At 43.6% G+C, this 25,499-nt stretch overlaps 1 protein-coding gene across 1 annotated transcript; it reads right to left on the bottom strand.

The window, feature by feature from the left end:
• Positions 1-85: 85 nt before the first annotated feature.
• LOC139536001 (protein hinderin-like) lies at positions 86-24,946 on the bottom strand. Its single transcript, XM_071336050.1, has 11 exons — positions 24,835-24,946; positions 22,728-22,763; positions 22,350-22,621; positions 21,819-21,919; positions 17,023-17,138; positions 6,810-6,949; positions 5,280-5,920; positions 5,101-5,187; positions 4,850-4,965; positions 4,622-4,742; positions 86-519 (listed from the first exon to the last, which is right to left on the bottom strand). Exons 1-11 carry the CDS (start codon positions 24,887-24,889, stop codon positions 315-317), a joined length of 1,890 nt encoding a protein of 629 aa, XP_071192151.1. The 5' UTR covers positions 24,890-24,946; the 3' UTR covers positions 86-314.
• Positions 24,947-25,499: the final 553 nt, after the last annotated feature.

Below are 25,499 nucleotides of genomic sequence, written 5' to 3' on the forward strand. Positions count from 1 at the left end.
ATCCATATATGAGTAGAATTATAGCGCATTTAGCTACTTTGTGGGTGACCATGTCTCTACATGTGGGGACCACTACACAAAGATATTAAATAAATTACAGTTTATTTATATTCAATATAAAAAAGGTATTGCATTACAAACACACAATAGTGTAATGAACAAAATCATGATTGTTTTGGAACTTCCAACTGTAAGACAAACAGAAGGCACTGATCTTGATTTTAGAGCCAACTGTAAATATCAAGTAAATGATTAAGAATGATTTAAATTTTCATATTTTTCTCAGGGTACCTACCCCCGGATCCCCCACCCCCTCAGCAAATGAAGAAGATTTCTTCCAGTATCTGGCTCTCCTCCAGGTCCTGCTGGGGGGTCCGGTAGGGGCCAGGACGGGAGAGCAGAGCTTGGTGGGCTGGTTTGGGGGCACTGGGGGGGGGCGGGCGTCGGGGAGGGTTGCATGGCTTGGGCACAGAGATGGGACTGAAGACCTCCAACAACTCAATCAAGGAGGAGTCCAACCTAGAGCAAAAACACAGATGAAGAGAGGAATCAATAAATTAAAACGCATTTGATAACTCTGGTAAGTCTTCTTGCTAACATAATTGCAATATTGCCTTTGTAATATTGTCCTTTCTTAAAATTAAAACTCTCCAGCATTCATGTTATCCTATTGCTTAACAGGAACTAGACAAGGCACGAGGCCAAAGCATGTCTGTGGCACAAAGCTTGTAGTGCAAATGTGTAGTGCACCTCGTATTTGTTAACATACAGAAGATATGAAAGGATATCCCTATACGGATGAACTGTAAATAAAATGTTTCTGTTCTGTAGTGTCCATTGATGCCTAACACAACCAGCGTTAAAAGTCTAAAGCCCTGGGGTCGACAAGCAAAAGGGCATTAGATGTTACAGGTGCAACAGAAGGAGAGTCGAGCGAGGGCGCACGGGGGCATTCTCTACCAGAATAAGAATGAGGGAAGAAATAAATAAACCAAAGCGAGAGATTAAGCTAATATAGATTCCATCCTTCAGTATGGCTGCTTGATAAATTATTCAGTGTGTACACAGTTGGACGAGTGCATTCCAGATAGAAAACATGAATTCTTAAAGCACGCTAACATAATTCTTTGCTCGTTTTAAGCAGCATCAATTTGCATCTGGCCGACAGTTGGCATGAGTCTTTTTGTATTTGTTTACATAATATTTCTAGTTCTATTTTCTGTATTTTAACTTCATGGCTTTAATTGGTGCAGAAAGAATGATCACTGTAGTTTTCCATCAAATTATTTAGAAAATCTATGTACAGTACATTGAATGAATCTGTGAGTGTGGAGAGAGAAAACAGAGGGGACACCTATAGGGGATAATACCCGCTGGGAAATAAACATGATTGAAGCTAAAGTAAGTAAATCTGTCTTCTTCATTTGGTCTCCTTCTGCCTGTCAATAGCAGTTAGTAGAGAGAGAGCGAGAGAGAGCGAGAGCGAGAGAGCGAGAGAGAGAAAGAGTGGGGGAGAGAAACTTTGTCCGGGCTCCCTCTTGAAATGTGAGAATTAGCATTTATATTTGTAGATTTATTTAATGGACAGGGCTCTCAAACAGCAATCCATCAATGGATGACATCGCTGTAATGAATAATGCATCACTTACCGGTGGTCACAATCTATAACAAGAGGAAAGGGGGGTGATGGGGGGGTACAGTTTCGGCAAGGGAATGGGCCGAATGGTGAGAATTCTAATGGTTTGGAGGGGCCATGTATACCAAAGGCCTTCGTTGTTTTACGCAAGGTTCAATATCGAATGGCCTACGGGTATTAATATAACTCAAGGGAGCCCTTTTACGATTCTGCTTCACTACTCTCTATGTATTCACACAGAGAAGTCACAATGACAAAAATAATAATTGCATTAGACAATGACTACTCAAAAATGTTGCTACCGTCCACATCAGACTGGCGGCTAAATTCACCAGACATATCTATACTTTCTTGGGTTACTATGAAAGTTTTAACTTAGCTCTCGCAGAACTGCAGTTTGTCTATCCACTTCTCCTTCCCTCCCAGTTGTTTCGCTCTTCTCTCATTAAAGATGGCCATCTTGCCCAGCGCCCCCATTCATTTTCAGTCTAAACAGTAATATAAAAATCCTACGATGGCAGGCAGGTATATCCCGGATGTCAATACCCTGCCATTCAATAGCAAGCAGGCTAGGTGAGTCGAAGGGGAAGGCAGGAGGAGCAGTAGGGTGCAATGGAACTCTCTTTACAAACTAACACGGGAGGCCGGGGATTAACCCCCAGTCCCATTTAGCGATTTGCACCTTTAACATTCAATTAGTTAAGACTTAATGGTTGTTAGGGTTTGTTGGTGAATGAAAAGAGGCAGTTCATCACTAGAGTAAGGACCAAGCTACAGTGTGCGTCAGATTTTGCAATTCAATGGCACTCATTCAATGTTAGTGTGGAATTCCTGAGTTGCTTTGGTTGGTGGCAGGCATGCATTAAGGGGGACACATGGGCATCGTAGGGCTTACCCATCACTCTCATAACATCTGCAAAAGTCTACATAGTGTCAGGACGACCCTCGCCAACCTCCCCTCCCTGCAAAACAAAACCCCTTAAAATGACTCGCTTCATTGATTCCCTCCACACACACAAAATCAGATTTGTGTCTGAATAATGCAGGAAGCTGCTTCCAGACTGCGGACTACAATAAAATATGTATCTGTCCATACATAAGCTAGCATTCTCCGGTGCTTGTTAGCCTAAGCAGCTCTGCATCGCTGGGGTTTGTTGTTGTCTGGATGAAAGGGCAGGTAAGAGCAGAGCAGGCAGAAGAGATGCGCTAGTCTAATCTGACTGATTACAGTCGGTTTGTTGGAAGATTACAAATCAACTCTTGGCTACTATGCTGGTTGGAGAGGGGTTTAGGAGACCAGAACTGTCTGTTGCTCCCATTTAGTTGGCTTCGATCAATTATCCAAGACAGACATCTGTTGGTTTTTGAACATACAGAGTGTGAAATGTGTAAGACAATCTTGGATGTCTTGCACTGACCTCAGCAAAACTTTTTGTTTTGTTTAAAGTTGACAGTTTAACATTGGATCAAGCTCATAATAATTAAATTATTGAATGGTGAATACAGCGCTTTAACAATGACAAATGTGGTCATTGTTAAGAGCAAACCTCTCAGAAGGACCCAATTGAAATGACTTCAAAGTTCACTGTTATTATGATCTGTATCCATTATTTCCCTTTGTGGTTTTAATGGCCATCTGCTTGAGTTTACACTGTTCGATTGGCATGGTGGTGGTGGTTACTTGAACCATACTGCATTGTTTATGATTCAGAACATTGTGAAGAGCTGTCCTTCTGGCTGAGTCAGAGACAAGCTGTCTTTCTGTTTCATGTTGGCTAGGCTATGGACCAGTAGAAGGAAATGTGTTCACACTTGAAGAACATTTCATATGCAAAGACAAAAATACACTTGCCAGAAGTAAAAAGGGAAAAAGTAAGAAACATAATCCCTTTCCTTAAAAATGACATGCTAATAAACATTTGTCCACAGCATTCTATGCTAACTAGAAGTGCACACTCAGACACACACAGGAAGACCACACACTGTCACATTAATTACCTTTCAACAAAAAGGGTGGGTAGGGGGGGTAATAATGAATTTCATTCCCTTTTTTTAGAGTGTGTCTCACGCTAGTGATTCATTCCTCTCTGCGCTCTGTCTCTCCTTCTTCTCTCTCCCCTCTCATTATTGCGAGAGAGCTAGAGAAAGAGAGACTGTGCATCCCCACAGAAGTCTGTTCAATTACCTGCTGCTGGGTCCCAGCTAGACCGACTAATGGAACGCAGCTTGGCTCCTGTCAGCCTCGCCGCTAGCCTGGGAGAAAGCTTAATTTAGCCCATCAAACACTAAGGCCCAGTGCTGGCCAGGCCTGCCTCAGATGCCTGCTCCCCTTTCCTTCCTTCCTTTACTTTTTCTAACCTTTATTTTGTTTCCTTACCCATGCACCAAAATATTGAATTGCATTTCCCCCGTGCTCTGTTCATAAAAATAGTCTGGTTTGTGTATTTCTAATCTAAATTTTTCCAGATAAGTGGGTAAAAAATGCACTATGAAATGCTGTTGAAAATATAGAACTGCTTTTAAAGACGATCTGTTTATTTAGTGCTCATGGTATGTGTTAATAATAGATTGTAATAATGTACCCATATGATATAAAGTATAGCAACCCGCACACTGATGAATGCTCCTGCTGTTTTACTGTGCAGCGTTTTGACCCCAAGGTCAAAGGTCAAGCTGACCTTACACAACAAAACACCAGGAGCATTCATCGGTGGACAGGGATCTATTCTCTATTCCATCAGGGACCTATTCTCTATTTTGTGTTTACTTTTTGTACCCAGCACCTGCAACTTACTGGATGTGCGTACACTACATTTGACAATAATAATAATGTCATCATAGACTACTTTTTGGACAACACACTTTATTTTGACCTTGAGAGTGCTGATAATGATGTGATGTTGTGGTGCAGTACAGTGGAAACAGCAGTGGTATATGGGATGAAACAGTGTTTTGATTGGGACACCGGGATCCAATGTGGCTTACCTTGCATCGGGAGTCCTACGTAGCGCGGGAGGCATCACTGGTGCTGGGGTGGCTTTGAGTCTGCTCTGGGACACCACAAGAGAGGTGGCCATATCCCTCCTGGAATTGTTATGACAGGGCTCTGCAGATGGAGGACAACAACAAATGGACTTCAAAACCCTAATGACGGAGACGATAAGCCTGGGATGGAGAACTGGCGGCCCGTGTATACACACACACACAACCTACCAGGTAAATGTATGGAGTTTTGCAGGAGGATGTGTGCAGTATGTTCTTTGAGTGGAGGAGCTTCTTGTTCTGCTGTTTCACCCAAGTCCTCTGCATCGTCACACCCTCTCATTTCACTGCAGACACACACAGTCAAGCTCACATTCAACTGCTTGGTAAGCTAAAGGCTAGATTACTAGATACAGTGAGTGAATGAGTGAGTGAGTGAGTGAGTGAGTGAGTGAGTGAGTGAGTGAGTTCCATGATTTTACCTGAGTAACACATGTTCATTGGGTAAAGGATCAGTCCCGTTTCTGGACATGGAATGGCCGAGTTCAGCTGCAGTTGCTTGCTGGAACCTGCAAGAGAGACAAAATTAAGTACATGCCCCAATTATTGTGCATATATTGTTAGATGTATCATTTTTCTAAAATATAATTAAATTCAATACCTGCTGTAATCGAGGCGCGTGTGGAGGAGCTGCTGGTTCTGTCTGATCAGCCTCTCCTCCTGCTGCGCCAGCCGCGCCTGCAGCCGCTCCCTCTCCACCTCCAGCTGCAGCTTCTGCAGGAGCAGCTGGTGCTTCCTCTCCTCCCAGTCCTCCCGGCCCAGGGGGGGCGCGGTCAGGTCCCTCTCTGACCCTGCTCCCTGCCACGCTGGGTCCCCTTCGAGTAGTAACCTCCGGGGTCTAGGTAGACGTCTGCTGTCTTCGGATGGTTCACCAGAGCCGCTGTGGAGCCGTGGGCTGGTGTTGCCCAGTCGAAGGTCTTCTGTGGCCCCTCTATGGGGAAACCCCCCATTGACCAGATGCTCCCGTCTGCTACGGGCCCCTACTCCTCGGCAACCCTGGCATTTGATTGGTCCCTGGGATTGGTTGCTAGAGGATGAGGAGGGAGGGGAGGTGGCTAAGTGGAGGTCGTCTGAGAGAGAGGCAGGACTGAGGTACGGGACTCTTCCTCTGCCACTTCTCTCTCTTCCTCCTCCGTTTGTCCCTGTTGCTCCAGGAGTGGGCAGGCCCAGGTAGGAGCCATCCCAGGCTGTGGCTATCTCTGCCCTGCTAGGCTTGGTGGAGCCTACCTCACTGCTGGGGGCCTGTGGAGACAAGAGAGGCACCCAGTCAAATATACCCTTCTATTTTTATCTATTGTAAATATATTATTCAATGTTACTATTTCATGTTATGCACCTGTACTAGATTTCAGCCTATTTCAGCTCTATGGGGGCATCAATAAAATCTGAAATGTGTCATGTGTTTGTCTCCAATCTCCACAAGTGTATAAGTGGTAAGGGCAAGAGGTCAATTTTGCAGTTAGTTACCTCACTCTGATAGTCACTCCTTCCCCCCTTTTAACTTTTCTGTGAGAGAGCAGTGGTTAAGCCAAGATGGACCCGACACCAATACAATGCAGAACTAAGATTTGGGTTTGGGCAAGACTGAGATTCTCATGAAAGTGCTGAGCACAGGGAAACCAAGGTGAATGAAGCGAGAGAGATAAACACAAAGTAAGGTAAAGCCCACCTTCAGCAAGACAAGAGAGTGACTAATTCAGTGTGAGGTCACAGAGCATGCAAACACATTACTCAGCCCCACTGTAGGACACGGAGGACGACAAAGTGATCTATCCTCAGAGCAGGGGGACCCAGGAAGTTGTCTCTAAATGGTTACCTTGAGAAAAGCAACCGGTTGTGCTACTTAATGTATGTGGTCATAATGTATAGCGATTTTTTTTTACTATTGTGATATCTGATATGCTGTCTAGGTCCAAGTAAGGGTAATTTAAAAAATAAAATGTGTGTGTGAGTGTTTCCCTCCCAGTTGGCAGCATTGTGATTGATGGTGAACAGTGGCGGTAGCTTGGAGATAGCTCACCGGGGAAGATTATACACACAGACACGCACCACTCGCCATCTCTCTCAGACACACATCTGTATCACACACTCTTACTACGCACACTCGCACAGACACACACAGAGTGAGTACCTTTCTGTGGGAGTTAGAGTGGGAGCTGCAGGAGTGGCTGAGCTGGGTGATAGACTGGTTGAGTTTCTCCTGCTGTTGAGAGAGGTACTGCTGGTAGAGCCCCAGCAGCTCCTGGCACTCCCGGTACTGCTGCTGTAGGCCTGGGCAACAGGGGGCTGGGGTTAAGGGTCATATTCTTGTCTTTATTCCCTTTTTTGGGATACATTTCATTTGACATTTTGAAGACATCAAATATAACCCCAAAAGAACATCTCCACCCACCACGCCTTCATTAGGCCAGGAAAGTAAACAGAACAGTGAGTTAATTCAAATAGTTGAAAAGGACAAACTGAAAAGAGAGCATGATAAAAAGTTGAGGGGCTTTTTCTCCATCTGGGTCGACCCAGGCTGAGCTGAGCAGAGCTGGGCCGTGATGCCAGATCTGAGTGCTAGGCCGAATGCCAGACAAGAGAGCTGGCACCTGACTGGCGCCACGCTGCAGAAGGCAGGACACAGCTCATCTGGTGCAGAACCACTGCTGGGCATGAGGGTCCCGCTAATGGCGGTGGTGGCACCACTGGCACGCACACCCGGGCTGAGTGAGTAAGGTAGGTACACATACATGGATACATACTAATGCAAGGGTGGCAATGGGGGTAAGAAAGCATGGGATCTCATACTGTGTACTAGGGCAGACCCCATCTAGTCGACTGGTCCATTGTTTGGTCGATAGGCTGTTGGTCATGGTATGGGGATGGCACAGTCCATCAGTCTAAGACATTTGCTACAGAAATTGTATATGGTTATATTATGTTTGAACAATGGTGAAACACAAACACATTTTTTTTTTTATATATATATATATATATTTTTTTTTTTACATAAAATGTACTTTCTCCTGCATTGGATAGTGGTCACTGTCCGCGGTTCTGAAACATTAGGGCACTGTTGAATTGGCGCCATTTCCTCGACCATGTTGGTATGTGCATAATAGCAAAGTTAACCAGCATATTGGTGTTGAGAACAATGTGGCAGAGGCAGCAGCGGAGTTAGGAGAAGAGAAAACAGCCCTTGCCTTAATTGTCTAAGAAAAGTGAGGAGAGAGGAAATCCCCACTTAATAAGGCCTATAAACAATAGCCTAATTGTTACTGTGCCTGGCTTTATAAATCATCTGTATACAGCGCATTCGGAAAGTATTCAGACCCCTTCCTTTTCCCACATTTTTTTTACGTTACAGCCTTATTCTAAAATGTATTAAATAAATATAATCAATCTGAACACAATACCCCATAATGACAAAGTGAAAACAGCTTTAGACATTTTTGAATATTTATGAAAAATAAAACACAGAAATGCATTATTTACATAAGCATTTAGAGCCTTTGAAATGAGACTCAAAATTGAGCTCAGGTGCATCCTGTTTCCATTGATCATCCTTGAGATGTTTCTACAACTTGTTTGAGTCCACATGTGGTAAATTCTATTGATTGAACATGATTTGGAAAGGCACACACCTCTCTAAGTGGTCCCACAGTTGACAGTGCATTCCCACAGTTGACAGAATGTGTTCTCAGTCAACTTACCTGGTAAAATAAAGGTATATATATAAAATAAAAAAATAAAATTGCCTTGATGACAGCTTTGCACACTATTGCCATTTTCTCAACCAGCTTCATGAGTTAGTCACCTGGAATGCATTTCGATTAACAGGTGTGCCTTGTTAATAGTTATTTTGTGGAATTTCTTTCCTTCTTAATGCGTTTAGCCAATCAGTTGTGTTGTGACAAGGTAGGGTTGGTATACAGAAGATAGCCTTATTTGGTAAAAGACCGTCCATATTATGGCAAGAACAGCTCAAATAAGCAAAGAGTAAAGACAGTCCATCATTACTTTCAGACATGAAGGTCAGTCAATCCGGAAAATTTCAACAACTTTTAAAGTTTCTTCAATTGCAGTCACAAAAAACATCAAGCGCTATGACAAAACTGGATCTCATGAGGACCGCCACAGAAAAGGAAGACCCAGAGGATACGTTTTTTTTTGTTTGTTTTAGTTCATTAGAGTTACCAGCCTCAGAAATTGCAGCACAAATAAATGCTTCACAGAGTTCAAGTAACAGACACATCTCCACATCAACTATTCAGAGGAGACTGCGTGAATCAGGCCTTGTGGTCGAATTGCTGCAAAGAAACCACTACTAAAGGACACCAATAAGAAGAAGAGGCATGTAGGCCTCTCCAGGCCTCGCACCCACTGTGAAATTTGGTGGAGGATCGGTGATGATCTGAGGGTGCTTCAGCAAGGCTGGAATTGGGCAGATTTGTCTTTGTGGAGGACGCATGACTCAAGCCACATACAAGGTTGTCCTGGAAGAAAACGTGCTTCCTTCTGCTCTGAAAATTTTTCCCAACCCTGAGGATTGTTTTTTCCAGCAGGACAATGCTCCATGCCACACAGCCAGGTCAATCAATGTGTGGATGGAGGACCACCAGATCAAGACCCTGTCATGGCCAGCCCAATCTCCAGACCTGAACACCATTGAAAATCTCAGGAATGTGATTAAGAGGAAGATGATCACAAGCTATCATATAAAGCCGAGCTGCTTGAATGTTTGTGCCAGGAGTGGCATAAAGTCACCCAACATCAATGTGAAAGACTGGTGGAGAGCATGCCAAGACGCATGAAAGCTGTGATTGAAAAGTTAAATCATTAGTATTGTGTTGTTTAAAATAAATATGAAGTTATTTCTTTGTTTTATTCGAGGTATGACAACACTGTATATTTTTAGTTATTTTGACCAGTTGTCATTTTCTGCAAATAAATGCTCTAAATGACATTTTTTCTGAAATTTGGAGGAAATGTGTCACGATCGTCTATAGGTGAAAGAGAGGACCAAGGCGCAGCGTGATTAGAATACATTCTTCCTTTTAATAATGAAGAACACTTAACAAACAATACAAAATAACAAAACGAACGTGACTGCTATAACACTGAGTGCAAACATGCAACATCACATAGACAATTACCCACAACCCGTCTAATGCCTATGGCTGCCTTAAATATGGCTCCCAATCAGAGACAATGATAGACAGCTGTCTCTGATTGAGAAGCACTCAGGCAACCATAGACATACCTAGACACCTACACTGAACACAACCCCATAAACTCTACCAAAACCCCCTAGACACTACAAACACCCTCGACTAGACAAAAACACACAAACATCCCCCATGTCACACCCTGACCTAACTAAAATAATAAAGAAAACAAAGATAACTAAGGCCAGGGCGTGACACTACCCCCCCCCCCCCCCAAAGGTGCGGACTCCGGCCGCAAACCTGACACAGAAGGGGAGGGTCCGGGTGGGCCTTCTTATGGCGGCTCGGGTGTGGGACGTGGCCCCCACTTCACCATAGTCACTACCCGCTTCCGTGGCCCCCTCCTAACGGCCACCCTTCATAATAACCCCACTGGACTAAGGGGCAGCACCGGACTAAGGGGCAACACCGGACTGAGGGGCAGCACCGGACTCAGGGGCAGCACCGGACTGAGGGGCAGCTCCGGACTGAGGGGCAGCTCTGGACTGAGGGGCAGCTCCGGACTGGCTGACGGCTCTGGCTGGTCATGGCTGGCCGACGGCTCCGGCTGGTCATGGCTGGCCGACGGCTCCGGCTGGTCATGGCTGGCCGACGGCTCCGGCTGGTCATGGCTGGCCGACGGCTCCGGCTGGTCATGGCTGGCCGACGGCTCCGGCTGGTCATGGATGGCCGACGGCTCCGGCTGGTCATGGCTGGCCGACGGCTCCGGCTGGTCATGGCTGGCCGACGGCTCCGGCTGGTCATGGCTGGCTGACGGCTCTGGCTGGTCATGGCTGGCTGACGGCACCGGCAGATCATGGCTGACTGACGGCTCCGGCAGGTCATGGCTGGCGGGCGGCTCTGGCTGCTCCTGTCTGGCTGCTCCTGTCTGGCGGACGGCTCTGGCGGCTCGGGACAGACGGGCAGCTCTGACGGCTCGGGACAGACGGGCAGCTCTGACGGCTCGGGACCGACGGGCAGCTCTGACGGCTCGGGACAGACGGGCGGCTCAGACAGCGCTGGGCAGGCAGGCAGCTCAGACGGTGCTGGGCAGGCAGGCAGCTCAGACGGTGCTGGGCAGGCAGACAGCTCAGACAGCGCTTGACAGGCAGACAGCTCAGACAGCTCTGGGCAGATTGGCTCTGGCGCCTCTGGACTGAGGGGCTGAAGCTCTGGCAGCGCCGGACAGGGGGGAGACTCCGGCAGCGCTGGAGAGGAGGAAGGCTCTGGCAGCGCTGGACAGGCGGGAGACTCTGTAGCGATGAGACGGAGAGACAGCCTGGTGCGGGGGGCTGCCACCGGAGGGCTGGTGCGTGGAGGTGGCACTGGGTAGACCGGACCGTGAAAGCGCACTGGAGATCTTGAGAGCAGGGCTGGCACCATCCGCCCTGGCTGGATCTTCACCCTAGCCCGGCAGATGTGGGGAGCTGGGATGTTGCGCACCGGGCTAAGCACACGCACCGGGAACACCGTGCGCTCCACCGCATAACACGGTGCCTGCCCGGTCCGACGCCCCCTCTCTCCACTGGAAGCACGGCTGGGAGAGCTGTAGCGCCGAGCTGGCAGAGGACGTGCAGGGCTAGGGAGGCGCACAGGAGGCCTGGTGCGTGAGGCTGGCACAGTCTTAACCAGACGGCTAGCACGCACCTCAGGACGAGTATGGAGAGCTGAGCACCCTGACCTAACTAAAATAATAAAGAAAACAAAGATAACTAAGGCCAGGGCGTGACAAAATGTCAGTAATTTATAGAATAAAACAAAAAATGTAATTTTACCCAAACACACCTATAAATAGTTAAACCAGAGAAACTGATCATTTTGCAGTGGTCTCTACATTTCAACCCCCACACAGAGAATTTGCAATGAACCTAGAATAACACATTACCAAATCCTCACCTGTAGTCACCCACAAAGACGGGTACACAGTCTCAAACACACTCCTACCAACCAACTACTACCCATAAACCTCCCTGCTCCAGGCCATATATTTTTATGGGTGGGCCATCGCCCCTGGCTGATGAGTTTCTCAACACATCACCTTTAAAAGTCCCTGATTTAACAGCAAATGAAAGTTTCAAAGTGAAGCCATATTGAAGTAACAGTCTGTGGAAGGATACGCTAGGAGAAAACACTTTGGTGTCGGAGGAGTTCAATCAAGCCTGGGAAATGAAACGGAGTAGGGCAAGAGAAAGACTTCAGATGAAGTGGAATGAAAGTGAATGCCCTGTCGACAAATGCTCCAACGCTTCTTTCATACACTCTACCGGTAAGTAACACCTGAACCGTCTGTCTGCATAAGGCTGTTTTTCCACTGACATTACGTCATAGCAATCATAGGGAGTCATGACAACTGAAGTTATATTATGACACATGGCTATCAAAACTCGACAGAAACTCGACAGAAACCAAACATTTGTTTCAATTCCCATGTCAACGGATTCATATTGGTAATATAATGTCCTCTGGGTTAACACTTTTATTCAAAGGAATCTAGTACACGTCAGAGTCAACCCACACAAATCTGGTATTGCAAGCATCATGCTCCAACCAACAGTCATCGCAACCACAAACAATACCTATGCTGATTATAGAATGTGGATGTTCTGAGAGAGTGTAAACACACCTACGTTAAAAACATTGTTGGGCAGACGCAGACCCGCCTCTCAAGGCCTGGTAATCTAAGACGACTGGAGCACAATTGATAAGGTTCTCTTCCAATGCCGAAAACAGTGAAAACTCTTCTCTGAGTCTTGGGCATGAGCCAATACGAATGCTCACCCTCTTCAATCAAAGCGGTAGCAACGGCTTCTTCTGCCCCTCAATCCAAAAATATACAAAATCAAGACTTTGCTTTCGAAGGCTTCAGACGGGGCCTGTTAAAATTATTCACTCGCCCTGTCAGGCCACGCCCAAATGAAATCCACCTCAAGGTGGAATAAATTTGCACAGGAGAGGAATATTTTCAAAGCCTGACATTTTCGCACTGTGCAAAATCGACTGGGTGTGTGTTAGGTCACGGTGATGGGTAATTGATGAAAGTGTACAGTTAGCATAACTAGCTTAACCATAACAAATAAACCAGTTTACAATCAACCCAACAAAATACCAATAAATAGACTTGCTAACAATCACTATAGCTTAAGGTTTACTCTGTCTATTGATGGTATTAAAAGGTCTAACAAAAATTATGCGATAAAGAAAATTCAAAGTTTAGCCCTTTAACCATTGCCTAAGGGAGGAGGGTAGAGACACTTATTTCAACCACGGCAGTGGTGTAAAGTCACTGACAGAAAAGTAAGGTAATTGATTAAAAAAGAGGTATGTGATTTGTGAAGCACCAACTCAGAATTGATATCTATCCTTTTTACCTCTCCAAGACATCATGCCAAGGAGAAATAACCAACTACAAGCTTATTCAAATCTTACATTTTATTCAGCACTTGAGCTACAAAATGGTCCTGACAAACATTTCAACAAGAACGCTTTCACTCATCTCTCATTGCGGGTCTTTAGATAGGAGAGATATACACATCCTCCCCTTGATAACCTGACTCTTGGTAGATAAGACTGTAATGGAATTAGACTTTACAAGTCTTCCCCTAGTCTGTTTGCCTTTGGTGTCTCCTTAACCTTTAAAAGATCCATCTGGAACCCTACGTCTCAGAACTCTCTTTACGACTCCATGTTTGCGTTAAAGACCGGTTATCCCCTCGGGGTGCTTTAATCAAAGGGTTTTCCCCCCTCAAATTCCTTTTTAATGGAGTTTAGAAGTTTTGTGTAAATGCCAGGTCTCCCAGTCAAAGTGCCTTTAATTGAGTTGTGCTTTTCTAATTTCCCAGCTCTGCTGCCAATTGTGCAATTTACCAACCGGCGATTACTTTTCATATTTCACTGTGTTTTCCCCCTAAATTGACGGCTCTCACCACGTCGGTTTGACCTTAGTGGAATCATTAAAGAGGACATCAAGGAGGGTGGGGGGTGCAAAAGTAGAGGAAACAGGGTAATTATGGGATGCTGTTGGAATTATAGAAAAGTTGCCAGGTCAGGCCAGGAGACTGAGCCTGACAGTGTTAGCTCGCTTAGAATCAACTGGTGGTGCTGTAACTTGTCATAAAAAGGTAAGATACAAAAGTATGTGGACAACCTTTCAAATGAGTGGATTCAGCCATTTCAGCCACACCTGTTGGTAACAGGTGTATAAAATTGAGCACACAGTCATGCAATCTCCATAGACAAACATTGGCAGTATAATGGCATTACTGAAGAGCTCAGTGACTTTCAACATGGTACCGTCATAGGATGCCACCTTTCTAAACAAGTCAGTTTGTCAAATTCCTGCCCTGCCAGAGATGCCCTGGTCAACTATAAGTGCTGTTATTGTGTAGTGGAAATATCTAGGAGCAACAACGGCTTAGCCGCGAAGTGGTAGGTCCTACAAGCTCACAGAATGGGATCGCAGAGTGCTGCGGAGGAAAAAAATAAAAATAATAATAATCTGTCCTCGGTTGCAACACTCTCTACCGAACTGCCTCTGGAAGCAACGTCAGCACAAGAACTGTTCTTCAGGAAATGGGTTTCCATGGCCGAGTAGCCGCACACAAGCCAAAGATTACTATGTGCAATGCCAAGCGTCGGCTGGAGTGGTGTAAAGCACGCCGCCATTGGACTCAGGCTAGGCCCCTTAGTTCCGGTGAAGGGAAATGTTAATGTTACAGCATACAATGACATTCTAGACGATTCTGTGCTTCCAACTTTGTGGCAACATTTTGGGGAAGGCCATTTCCTGTTTCAGCATGACAATGCCCCCGTGCACAAAACGAGATCCATACAAATGTTTTGTCGAGATCGGTGTGGAAGAACTTGACTGGCCTGCACAGAGCCCTGACCTCAACCCCATCAAACACCTTTAGGATGAATTGGAACGCCGACTGCGAGACAGGCCTAATTGCCCAACATCAGTGTCCGACTTCACTCACTGAATGGAAGCAAGTACCCACAGCAATGTTTCAAAATCTAGAGGGAAACCTTCCCAGAAGAGTGGAGACTGTTATAGCAGCAAAGGGGGACCAACTCCATATTAATGCCCATGATTTTGGAATGAGATGTTAGATGAGCAGGGATCCACATACCTTTGGTCTTGTAGTGTATGACAGGATTCAGTGCATCAAGAAGAACAAGATTACCAAGACACGAGACAAGAGCAAATGCCACAGTCCCACAAGATAAAACGTCAGATAAGGAAACGGTTTCAAACACTGAATGTAATCCACAGTGAACTCAGACATGGGGCAAATGTCATTTTAAAATGTCAAGACGTGGCCAAGACTCAAAATCGTGGAAAAAGCAGGAGGGAATGGAGGTACGCGGGCATGTAATAACGCTCATGGAGTATCTGTCATACCACTGAGGTTTGCAGTGGAGATATCAAGCTGTAGGCAATGCTGCCCCCTGCTGCCAGATAGGAATAGCTTTTAATTCTTTAGTGGCAGAATGGGCTGCAGTGTGTGCAAGTACACATGGCTGTCTTTTAAATCAGTGACTGATACAGACCTGGGAAGGCAAGAGAACACCAGCAAGCACTGTGGCCCTCAAAAGACTGGAGTTGAGGATACTTCACACAGACAATGCCAGTGAGATAGGCCCTCTGTATTAGAGGTCGACGATTATGATTTTTCAACGCCTATACCAATAATTGGAGGACCAAAAAAAGCAGATACCGATTAATCGGCCGATTTTTATATATTATATTTATATATGTAATAATGACAATTACAACAATACTGAATGAACACTTATTTTAACTTAATATAATACATCAATAAAATCAATTCAGTTTCAAATAAATAATGAAACATGTTCAATTTGGTTTAACTACTGCAAAAACGAAGTGTTGGAGAAGAAAGTAAAAGTGCAATATGTGCCATGTAAAAAAGCTAACGTTTAAGTTCCTTGCTCAGAACATATGAAAGCTGGTGGTTCCTTTTAACATGAGTCTTCAATATTTCCAGGTAAGAAGTTTTAGGTTGTATTTATTATAGGACTATTTCTCTCTATACCATTTGTATTTCATATACCTTTGACTATTGGATGTTCTAATAGGTACTTTAGTATTAACAGCCTAATCTCGGGAGTTGATAGGCTTGAAGTCATAAACAGCGCAATGCTTGAAGCACAGCGAAGAGCTGCTGACAAATGCAGGAAAGTGCTGTTTGAATGAATACTTACGACCCTGCTGCTGCCTACCACCGTTCAGTCAGACTGCTCTATCAAATCATACTTAATTATAATATAATAACACACAGAAATACGAGCCTTAGGTCATTAATATGATCAAATCCGGAAACTATCATTTTGAAAACAAAACGTTTATTCTTTCCGTGAAATACAGAACCGTTCCGTATTTTATCTAACGGGTGGCATCCCTAAGTCTAAATATTGCTGTTACATTGCACAACCATCAATGTTATGTCATAATTATGTACAATTCTGGCAAATTAATTACGGTCTTTTTTAGGAAGAAATGGTCTTCACACAGTTCGCAACGAGCCAGGCGGCCCAAACTGCTGCATATACCCTGAGTCTGCTTGCACAGAACGCAAGAGAAGTGAGACAATTTCCCTACTTAGAAGAAATTCATATTAACTAAATATGCAGGTTTAAAAATATATATTTGTGTATTGATTTTAAGAAAGGCATTGATGTTTATGGTTAGGTACACATTGGTGCAGCGACAGTGCTTTTTTTGCGAATGCGCTTGTTAAATCACCTGTTTGGCGAAGTAGGCTGTGATTCAATGATAAATTAACAGGCACTGCATCGATTATATGCAACGCAGGAGAAGCTAGATAAACTAGTAATATCATCAACCATGTGTAGTTAACAAGTGATTATGTTAAGATTGATTGTTTTTTAAAAGATAAGTTTAATGCTAGCTAGCACCTTACCTTTGTTCCTTGCTGCACTCGCATAACAGGTAGTCAGCCTGCCACGCAGGCTCCTCGTGGAGTGCAATGTAATCGGCCAAAATCGGTGTCCAAAAATGCCGATTACCGATTGTTATGAAAACTTGATATCGGCCCTAAGTAATCGGCCATTCCGATTAATAGGTCGACCTCTACTCTGTACGTCTGTGTGCATCCATGGAGAAAAGGATACTCTCTCTCTCCTGTACAATGAGCTGGTTCTGCTGCTCCAGCTGTAGAATCTTGCACTCAAAGGTCTCCTGTTCATCCTTCAACCTCTGTACCGACTCCTCCTTCTCCTCACTCACTCTGGGAAAGAAGAGGTGGAGGGTCAGTGATTATAGCAGTGTCCCCCCCTGAATAAACATTCCATTTAGTCAACTGGTCGATATGCTGTTGGTTGACTGAGATTTCTTTAGTCGAGCAGTTGCAATTATACAGTGGGGAGAACAAGTATTTGATACACTGCCAATTTTGCAGGTTTTCCTACTTACAAAGCATGTAGAGGTCTGTAATTTTTATCATAGGTACACTTCAACTGTGAGAGACTGAATCTAAAACAAAAATCCAGAAAATCACATTGTATGATTTTAAGTAATTAATTTGCATTTTATTGCATGACATAAGTATTTGATACATCAGAAAGGCAGAACTTAATATTTGGTACAGAAACCTTTGTTTGCAATTACAGAGATCATATGTTTCCTGTAGTTCTTGACCAGGTTTGCACACACTGCAGCAGGGATTTTGGCCCACTCCTCCATACAGACCTTCTCCAGATCCTTCAGGTTTCGGGGCTGTCGCTGGGCAATACGGACTTTCAGCTCCCTCCAAAGATTTTCTATTGGGTTCAGGTCTGGAGACTGGCTAGGCCACTCCAGGACCTTGAGATGCTTCTTATGAAGCCACTCCTTAGTTGCCCTGGCTGTGTGTTTCGGGTCGTTGTCATGCTGGAAGACCCAGCAACGACCCATCTTCAATGCTCTTACTGAGGGAAGGAGGTTGTTGGCCAAGATCTCGCGATACATGGCCCCATCCATCCTCCCCTCAATACGGTGCAGTCGTCCTGTCCCCTTTGCAGAAAAGCATCCCCAAAGAATGATGTTTCCACCTCCATGCTTTACGGTTGGGATGGTGTTCTTGGGGTTGTACTCATCCTTCTTCTTCCTCCAAACACGACGAGTGGAGTTTAGACCAAAAATATCTATTTTTGTCTCATCAGACCACATGACATTCTCCCATTCCTCCTCTGGATCATCCAGATGGTCATTGGCAAACTTCAGACGGGCCTGGACATGCGCTGGCTTGAGAAGGGGGACCTTGCGTGCGCTGCAGGATTTTAATCCATGACGGCGTAGTGTGTTACTAATGGTTTTCTTTGAGACTGTGGTCCCAGCTCTCTTCAGGTCATTGACCAGGTCCTGCCGTGTAGTTCTGGGCTGATCCCTCACCTTCCTCATGATCATTGATGCCCCACGAGGTGAGATCTTGCATGGAGCCCCAGACCGAGGGTGATTGACCGTCATCTTGGACTTCTTCCATGTTCTAATAATTGCGCCAACAGTTGTTGCCTTCTCACCAAGCTGCTTGCCTATTGTCCTGTAGCCCATCCCAGCCTTGTGCAGGTCTACAATTTTATCCCTGATGTCCTTACACAGCTCTCTGGTCTTGGCCATTGTGGAGAGGTTGGAGTCTGTTTGATTGAGTGTGTGGACAGGTGTCTTTCATACAGGTAACGAGTTCAAACAGGTGCAGTTAATACAGGTAATGAGTGGAGAACAGGAGGGCTTCTTGAAGAAAAACTAACAGGTCTGTGAGAGCCGGAATTCTTACTGGTTGGTAGGTGATCAAATACTTATGTCATGCAATAAAATGCAAATTAATTACTTAAAAATCATACAATGTGATTTTCTGGATGTTTGTTTTAGATTCCGTCTCTCACAGTTGAAGTGTACCTATGATAAAAATTACAGACCTCTACATGCTTTGTAAGTAGGAAAACCTGCAAAATCGGCAGTGTTTCAAATACTTGTTCTCCCCACTGTATATATTTTTGTTCATGGTGCAAAAGACACCTGTCTGATTCATGCCTGTCCAGTGGACTAATCCATTGCGGAGGCCACGGGGATGGCACAGTCCATCACTCTAACACATGTGATACTGAAATTGTACACGGTTATATTATGTAAAAATAATGGTGTAACACTAATAAATCTAATATTATTTTATAACAAATGCGCTTTCTCCCGCGGTGGATACGGTCTCTGTCCGCAGTTCTAAAACAATCTTCAGTGTGCCGTATAATTGGCGCCTTTCCCTATGTTGTGCATAATAACAAAGTTAACCAGAATAATGGGTAGGATTGAGAACAATGCAGTGGAGGCAGCAGCAGCAGAGACGAGGAAACAGCCCTTGCCTTAGCCTAATTGTCTAAGAAAATTGAGGAGAGGAAACCAACTTAATTAGGCCAATAATCAATAGCCTAACTGTTAAATGTCCCTGGCTTTATAAATCATCCATATACAGTATCAGTCAAAAGTTTGGACACACTTACTCATTCCAGGATTTTTCGTTATTTTTTACATTGTAGAATAATAGTGAAGACATCAAAACTATGAAATAACACATGGAATCATGTAGTAACCCTTTTTTTTTTTTTTTTTTTTTTTTTTACATCTAAATATATTCTAGATATTTGAGATTCTTCAAAGTAGCCACCCTTTGCCTTAATGACAGCTTTGCACAATCTTGGCTTGCTTCTGTTGCCTGTTTGAGTGTGTTTAATCGCCTACTGATTCCGTGAGCACTTAAGCCTCATGCAATGGAAAAAGTTTGATTAAGCAATTTCACAGATTTGGCTGTTTTTAATATTTGCTCTGCTATAATAAAGGCTTTACAATTGTTTTTCGTTAGAACAGACTGGTATTACTTTGAATTTATTTAGTGTTGTTTACACTATTCCAAACAGGCAGAAAAATAATATAGTAATCTAACAGCACCTGTTTGTCACACATATGCACGCAGCTCTCACTCCTATACCCTCATTTTTCTTGATCTCCTTATTGTTATTAAAATTATTATTATACACATCATTATAATAAGTAATGTCGTTATGATTAGTAGGCTTTGTATAGTAGCCTTGTATAACCGTCATCTTGTAGGCCTAAGAGCGTGTCCTGTCTAGTCTTAATAAGGCCTATATTTCAATATAGTGTATAGGCTACTGTATCAATCAATCATTCCTTCATGCCATCACACAGCATAAGAGACATTCATGCTTTGAAATGCAATCAAGCATTTTCGTTATAAAATTAAATAAAGGGAGCTTTGAATAATTAACTTAAACAATAAATAAACCGCAATGTAAATGTTTTTAGTCTGCTGTAATAAAGACTATATATTTATTTCATTAGAACAGACTCTCTGAGGTACACTTATTTATTTAGTATTGTTTACACTGATCCAAATGGTCAGGAAAAAATTATAATATTGTAATCTAACAGCAACTGTTTGGCACACAGAATACTCACGCAATGCTTGCTCTTATACCCTCCTTTTTCTTGATCTCCAGTAGTTTCCACAACTAAGTCAAATGTCTTCCATAGATCTGACTTCCCCTGTGACCTAAATAGCTTTTTACCACCTGAGGAACATTGCCAAGGTACGGCCGCTTCTCTCTCAGTCTGATGCAGAGAGACTACTGTAATGCTCTCTCCTGTCTGGTCTACCCAAGAAATCCATTGGTCAACTGCAAAACATACAAAATCCTGCAGCACGGGTACTGACCAAGACCAGATGGAGAGCACACATTACACCGGTTTAAGGTCTCTGCACTGGCTGCCTATGAGTTTTAGAATTAATTTTAAGATTATTCTATTGGTTTTTAGACATGCTTTTAAGTTATGTACCCAGTAGGTTCCTCATGTCCTCTGGCATTGGCCTTTTAATTATCCCAAAGCCTAGGACCAAGAGGCATGCAGAGGCAGCCTTTCATTATTAGGCCCCCAGCCTCTGGAATAGCCTGCCAGAGAACCTGAAGGTGGCCGAAACTGTGGACATATTTATAAGAGATCTTAAAACACATTTTTAGCTTTGCTTTTCCTTGCAGTGCTTTTTAGTTGTTCAGTGTGTCTCATTATTTAGTTTTTTATCCTCTTATGTTTGTTGTGTAGTAAATATTTCAGCTTTTATTTTCATTGTTTTTATTTTTCCTGTAAAGCACAAAGAGTTGCATTCCATTTCTGAAATGTGATGTATAAATAAAGCTTGATTTGATTTGCCTCCTTAGCAACCAGTAAACAATCGCCCGTTTCAAGTTTATTTTTCACGTCCTCCACATCCATTTTGCTGTCACGTGTTACTGTGTTCGGAGTTTCTTATAACCAATTGATTGATGTGATAATGATAGGCTATAGGTCAGGCTCTGTTGGTCACATGCATGCGATGCTTACATGTTTCACGTAAAGAGAGCAAGGATTGAGAGAATAGGCTATTTTTGTCATAAACAAATTAGGGATTTCGGTAACAACTTTTCAGTCAGAAACAAGTAAGAAACTAAATGGCTGAAATTACGTTGTAGCTTCAGCACGGACAGTGCAATTAACAGTTGCTGTGCTGTGGTGCCTTTTCGCAGCAGTAGGGAGGAGAGCGAGACAACGTGCACCAGTAACACAGGCACTCGCTGTATTTTTTTTTAACAGTGTGACCATCGGGCTCTTTTTTGAGTAATTTGTGTGTTAATTATTTAATCAAACAGTGTCAGACAAGCTCAGTAGATATGCAGTTGATTTTATTCAAACACATAGGGTGTGTCTGTTTATATATGGAAAAATAACTTTAAACATTTCAACCAATAGATTGGTCGAAAGAACAGGACGACTATGGTTCAACCAAGATTTATTTTAGTCGGAGACAACCCTAATATCTCTACACCCCCACTCCCTGCCAACCACACACACAAAATCCCTCTTATGTTGAATGAGCAGTTACCTGGCCAGCTCCTGGATGAGGTTGGCGATGCGCCGTTTATCCTCGGGACAGAGGTCCTTCAAAGAGGCCCTGCTCTTAGCCTGGGTCACCTCAGAGAGTGCCTGAGCAAAAGACAGTTTTTTTTATGAATCACATAAAACAGAAAGCCTTAGATCATGAAAAAAAAAAAAAAAAAACGCAATGACTTTTGGCAAGCATCGAGCAACCGTGCAGTATATTGAGTGATACTACCCTATTGAATGTCAGCCTGTTTCTGCTTTTTTTATCTTACCTGGTTTGGCCAAATTAGCTAGCATTGTTTAATCAGGCATGTGATCAGCACCAGAACAACATAGAACATCTGAGAAAAGAGGGCCAATATCAATTTCAATCAGAATTCAATCAGAAATGTTTGATTCATCCACATCCCTGTTGAATGAAGAACTAGCGGTGTACCCAGGCTTTATGTTTGCAAGGGCCTGTTCCGACTGGAGAGGTTATGAGCTAGTAACCAGTTAGGGTCAAGGGAGAGGTCCCTCTTGGCAAACCTACCTGCGAGGTGGTGAGGAGATGCTGCCGAGTGGCAGGGCTGGGGGATGGGACTGTGGCTTCAGGTGCGAACTGGAGCTGCCCTCTACCCATGGAGGACTCAGAGACAGAGGACAGGGAAAGAGGCTGGCCTCGCTTTTTATTGCCCCATCTCAGAGGAGCCTCTCCTCGGATCTGACAGCCATATTTGGCCCTCATTTTCACCTTTCTTTCACTGCTGTTGGACCAGGAGCCCGACTTAAAAGCTGTCCGAAAGTGTCCCTCTTTGTTCACTCCTGAGAGAAAGAGACGTGGAAAAATGCAGTAACATTAGCAGCCAGCAATAGGAAAAGTGGTCAGAACTATCTCACACATGCCTTTGACATGTGCTAATGTCCTCACCTGGAATGAACACCACAGGTTGGTCTTCATCTGATGCTGTGTGAATTGAATTAGGAAATATATTTGATGGTCTCTAAAAAGACCCTCACTTCAATAAAAATCAGCATGTTGTAATTGGCTTAGGCAAGCCACTGAACTGGGTTCAGAAAGTGGCTGGCATTTGTTTATTAGCCGACGTTTGCCAACTTCACAAAAATAGAAAGCGGACACCTAATTAGTTAACTAGGTAAAATTAGCTAAATTTAACATTTTAGTCATTTAGCTCTTATCCAGAGCAACTTACAGTAAGTAGTAAGTGCATACATTTTCATACGGGTCCCCCCAAGGAAATCGAACCCACAACCCTGGCGTTGCAAGCACCATGCTCTACCAACTAAGCCACACGGGACTACAAACATTTGAATAGGTATTTCATTGGTTCTTCATTCATTGGTACTTCATTAACAGAAGAAATGGACCCTACCGCTACGCTTGTTTACACTGAGCTCAGAACACAATCATGGTTACATTAAGACACTGGAGCCGGCGCGAGATATTGGTTGGAAATTGTACCTCAATGCAGTTATGGGATGTGCCACTGTACTTCAAATTGTACCTTTATCTACACTACTCCATCGAAAAGATTGAAATACTGCTAGTTTTCCCAGGAAAAACTGCCCTTTTCATCCTTATGCTAGCTACCTGTAGTAACTATGGAATGGCACGTTGTGTTGAACAACAAAGGAGTTGATTGGCTGACACTGCCATTCCAAAATGGCAGCGGTGGATACTGCTGGTTAGCATGAGGATGAAAATTGCAGTTTTCTGGGAAAACTAGCAATATTTCAATCTCTCGATGGAGCAGTATAAATCAAAAATGTGGAATTCAGTGGCCTATCCCATCCTTACATTGAATTCTACATCAGGCAGAAATAAGCATTTGAATCTGGAATAGATCCACAGGAAAGTATAATTACAACTTTTTCATATTTCTACCACCTGGAGCATGCTCAGAACCATGTAAACATGTGCACAAGCGCCGTAAGTATGCATGCTTCTTCTTGTGCATGTATTTTTATGTTGTGTGTACGCTTCAGGTGATATAAATCTTCTACACACTACCAGCACTTTGAAAAGTTTATGTAAATATATACTTTCGTGTGGATAGATTGTCTCACATTCCTACCGCCAAAAGAACCACCCACATGGACAACTGGTAAAGTACGTTAAAATTTTATTTTATTCAACATTTGGCTTGTAGAGGTCACAAGAAAGTTTCCTGATTCAAACACTAATTTCTGCCAGAAGTAGAATTCAATACAATTCAATGTCAAGGTTCCAGGCAAATCCAATCCCTGCATTGTGGTACATTACCTACCCATATTTCGCACTGGCACCATGGTGTCTTTAATGCAATCAAATCTAACTTTACTTGTCACATGCAACGAATATAACAAGTGTAGACCTTACCGTGAAATTCTTACTTACAAGCCCTAAACCAACAGTGCAGTTCAAGAAGAGTTAAGAAATATATACCAAATAAACTAAAGTTAAAAATCATTTAAAAACGTAATTATAACAAGGCTACATACAGGGGATACCGGTACCGAGTCAGTGTGCGGGGGTACAGGTTAGTTGAGGTAATAGATTAATAGATAGATTAATTATTATCTGTTTAGATAATAAACAGCAAGTAGCAGCAGTGTACAAAACAAATGGAAGAGAGTGTAAAGCTGTTATGGAGCCATTTGGTCCTAGACTTGGCGCTCTGGTACCGCTTGCCGTGCGGTAATGATTGCGTTCCGACCTCAATGCAGTTCAAGTCTTAAACAAGCGTAACGGTTGGGTCGGTATCTTCTGGCAAGGTATATCACATCCCTTGACTAACAAACTAGTTAGCTACCGATCAGTTTTCCAGCCAGGTGAGAAACCACTAGCTAGCTAACGTAAACTAGCCAATTCAATCCAGATTTGCTAACGTTAGCTAGCATAATTTAATGTTTATAACTAGTTACCAAATTCAACACCCGGCTTGTTAGTTAAACGTATCCAACCTTCATCAACATACGGACAATATTGACTATAAGATAAGGGGGCTGTCTTTGATAGAAACCAAGTAAAAGGATACTGTCATTAACCCAACAAAATCCTGAGTCGTTCTTTCCCGTTTCTGCCGCAGCCATATTGAATCAACCGCCACTCCCAAGATGCCACGGGTTGCCAGGTTTTTCTTCTTTGGGATTTGATTGGCTGATCGGATTAAACTTTTACATGCATACACCGCCACCTACTGTACTGGAGTGTAAAGCCAGGCACGGTCTAACGACATTACATTCTCTTCATTAGTCTTGTTCCTCTAGTCTAAGAAGTGAAACACCACCACATACAGTCATTACGATGCCAACGGCCTGGGAGGACGGGACACCACCCCTCAACACACCTTGTAACTCTTCTGAAGTCAAATCTCGTATACCCAAAAACATCTCTGCAGCTGTCACTACAAAATATATTTTCTGTGATTTACATTCCATTTCTGCAGTACAGTTGATAACCATTGCTATGAACGCTAAGAAGCCAACCTTACTGAATAATAAATCACTATTTTGATAACCATTGTGTTACGGATACAGGTATTCTGTGTGTATCCTGTGTGTATTTCTTTTCTCTCCTTCTCCCCTACTCACAGGTGACATCATCATTCCCCAATCAGTCGCTAATCAGAAGACACCTGCTCCTTTTCTCCTACCCAATCACATTCCCTTTCCCTTGGTTTAAAAACCCTGTCAGTTGTGT

Source organism: Salvelinus alpinus, chromosome 12 (assembly GCF_045679555.1).
Source record: "Salvelinus alpinus chromosome 12, SLU_Salpinus.1, whole genome shotgun sequence".
Classification (NCBI taxonomy): Eukaryota; Metazoa; Chordata; class Actinopteri; order Salmoniformes; family Salmonidae; genus Salvelinus; species Salvelinus alpinus.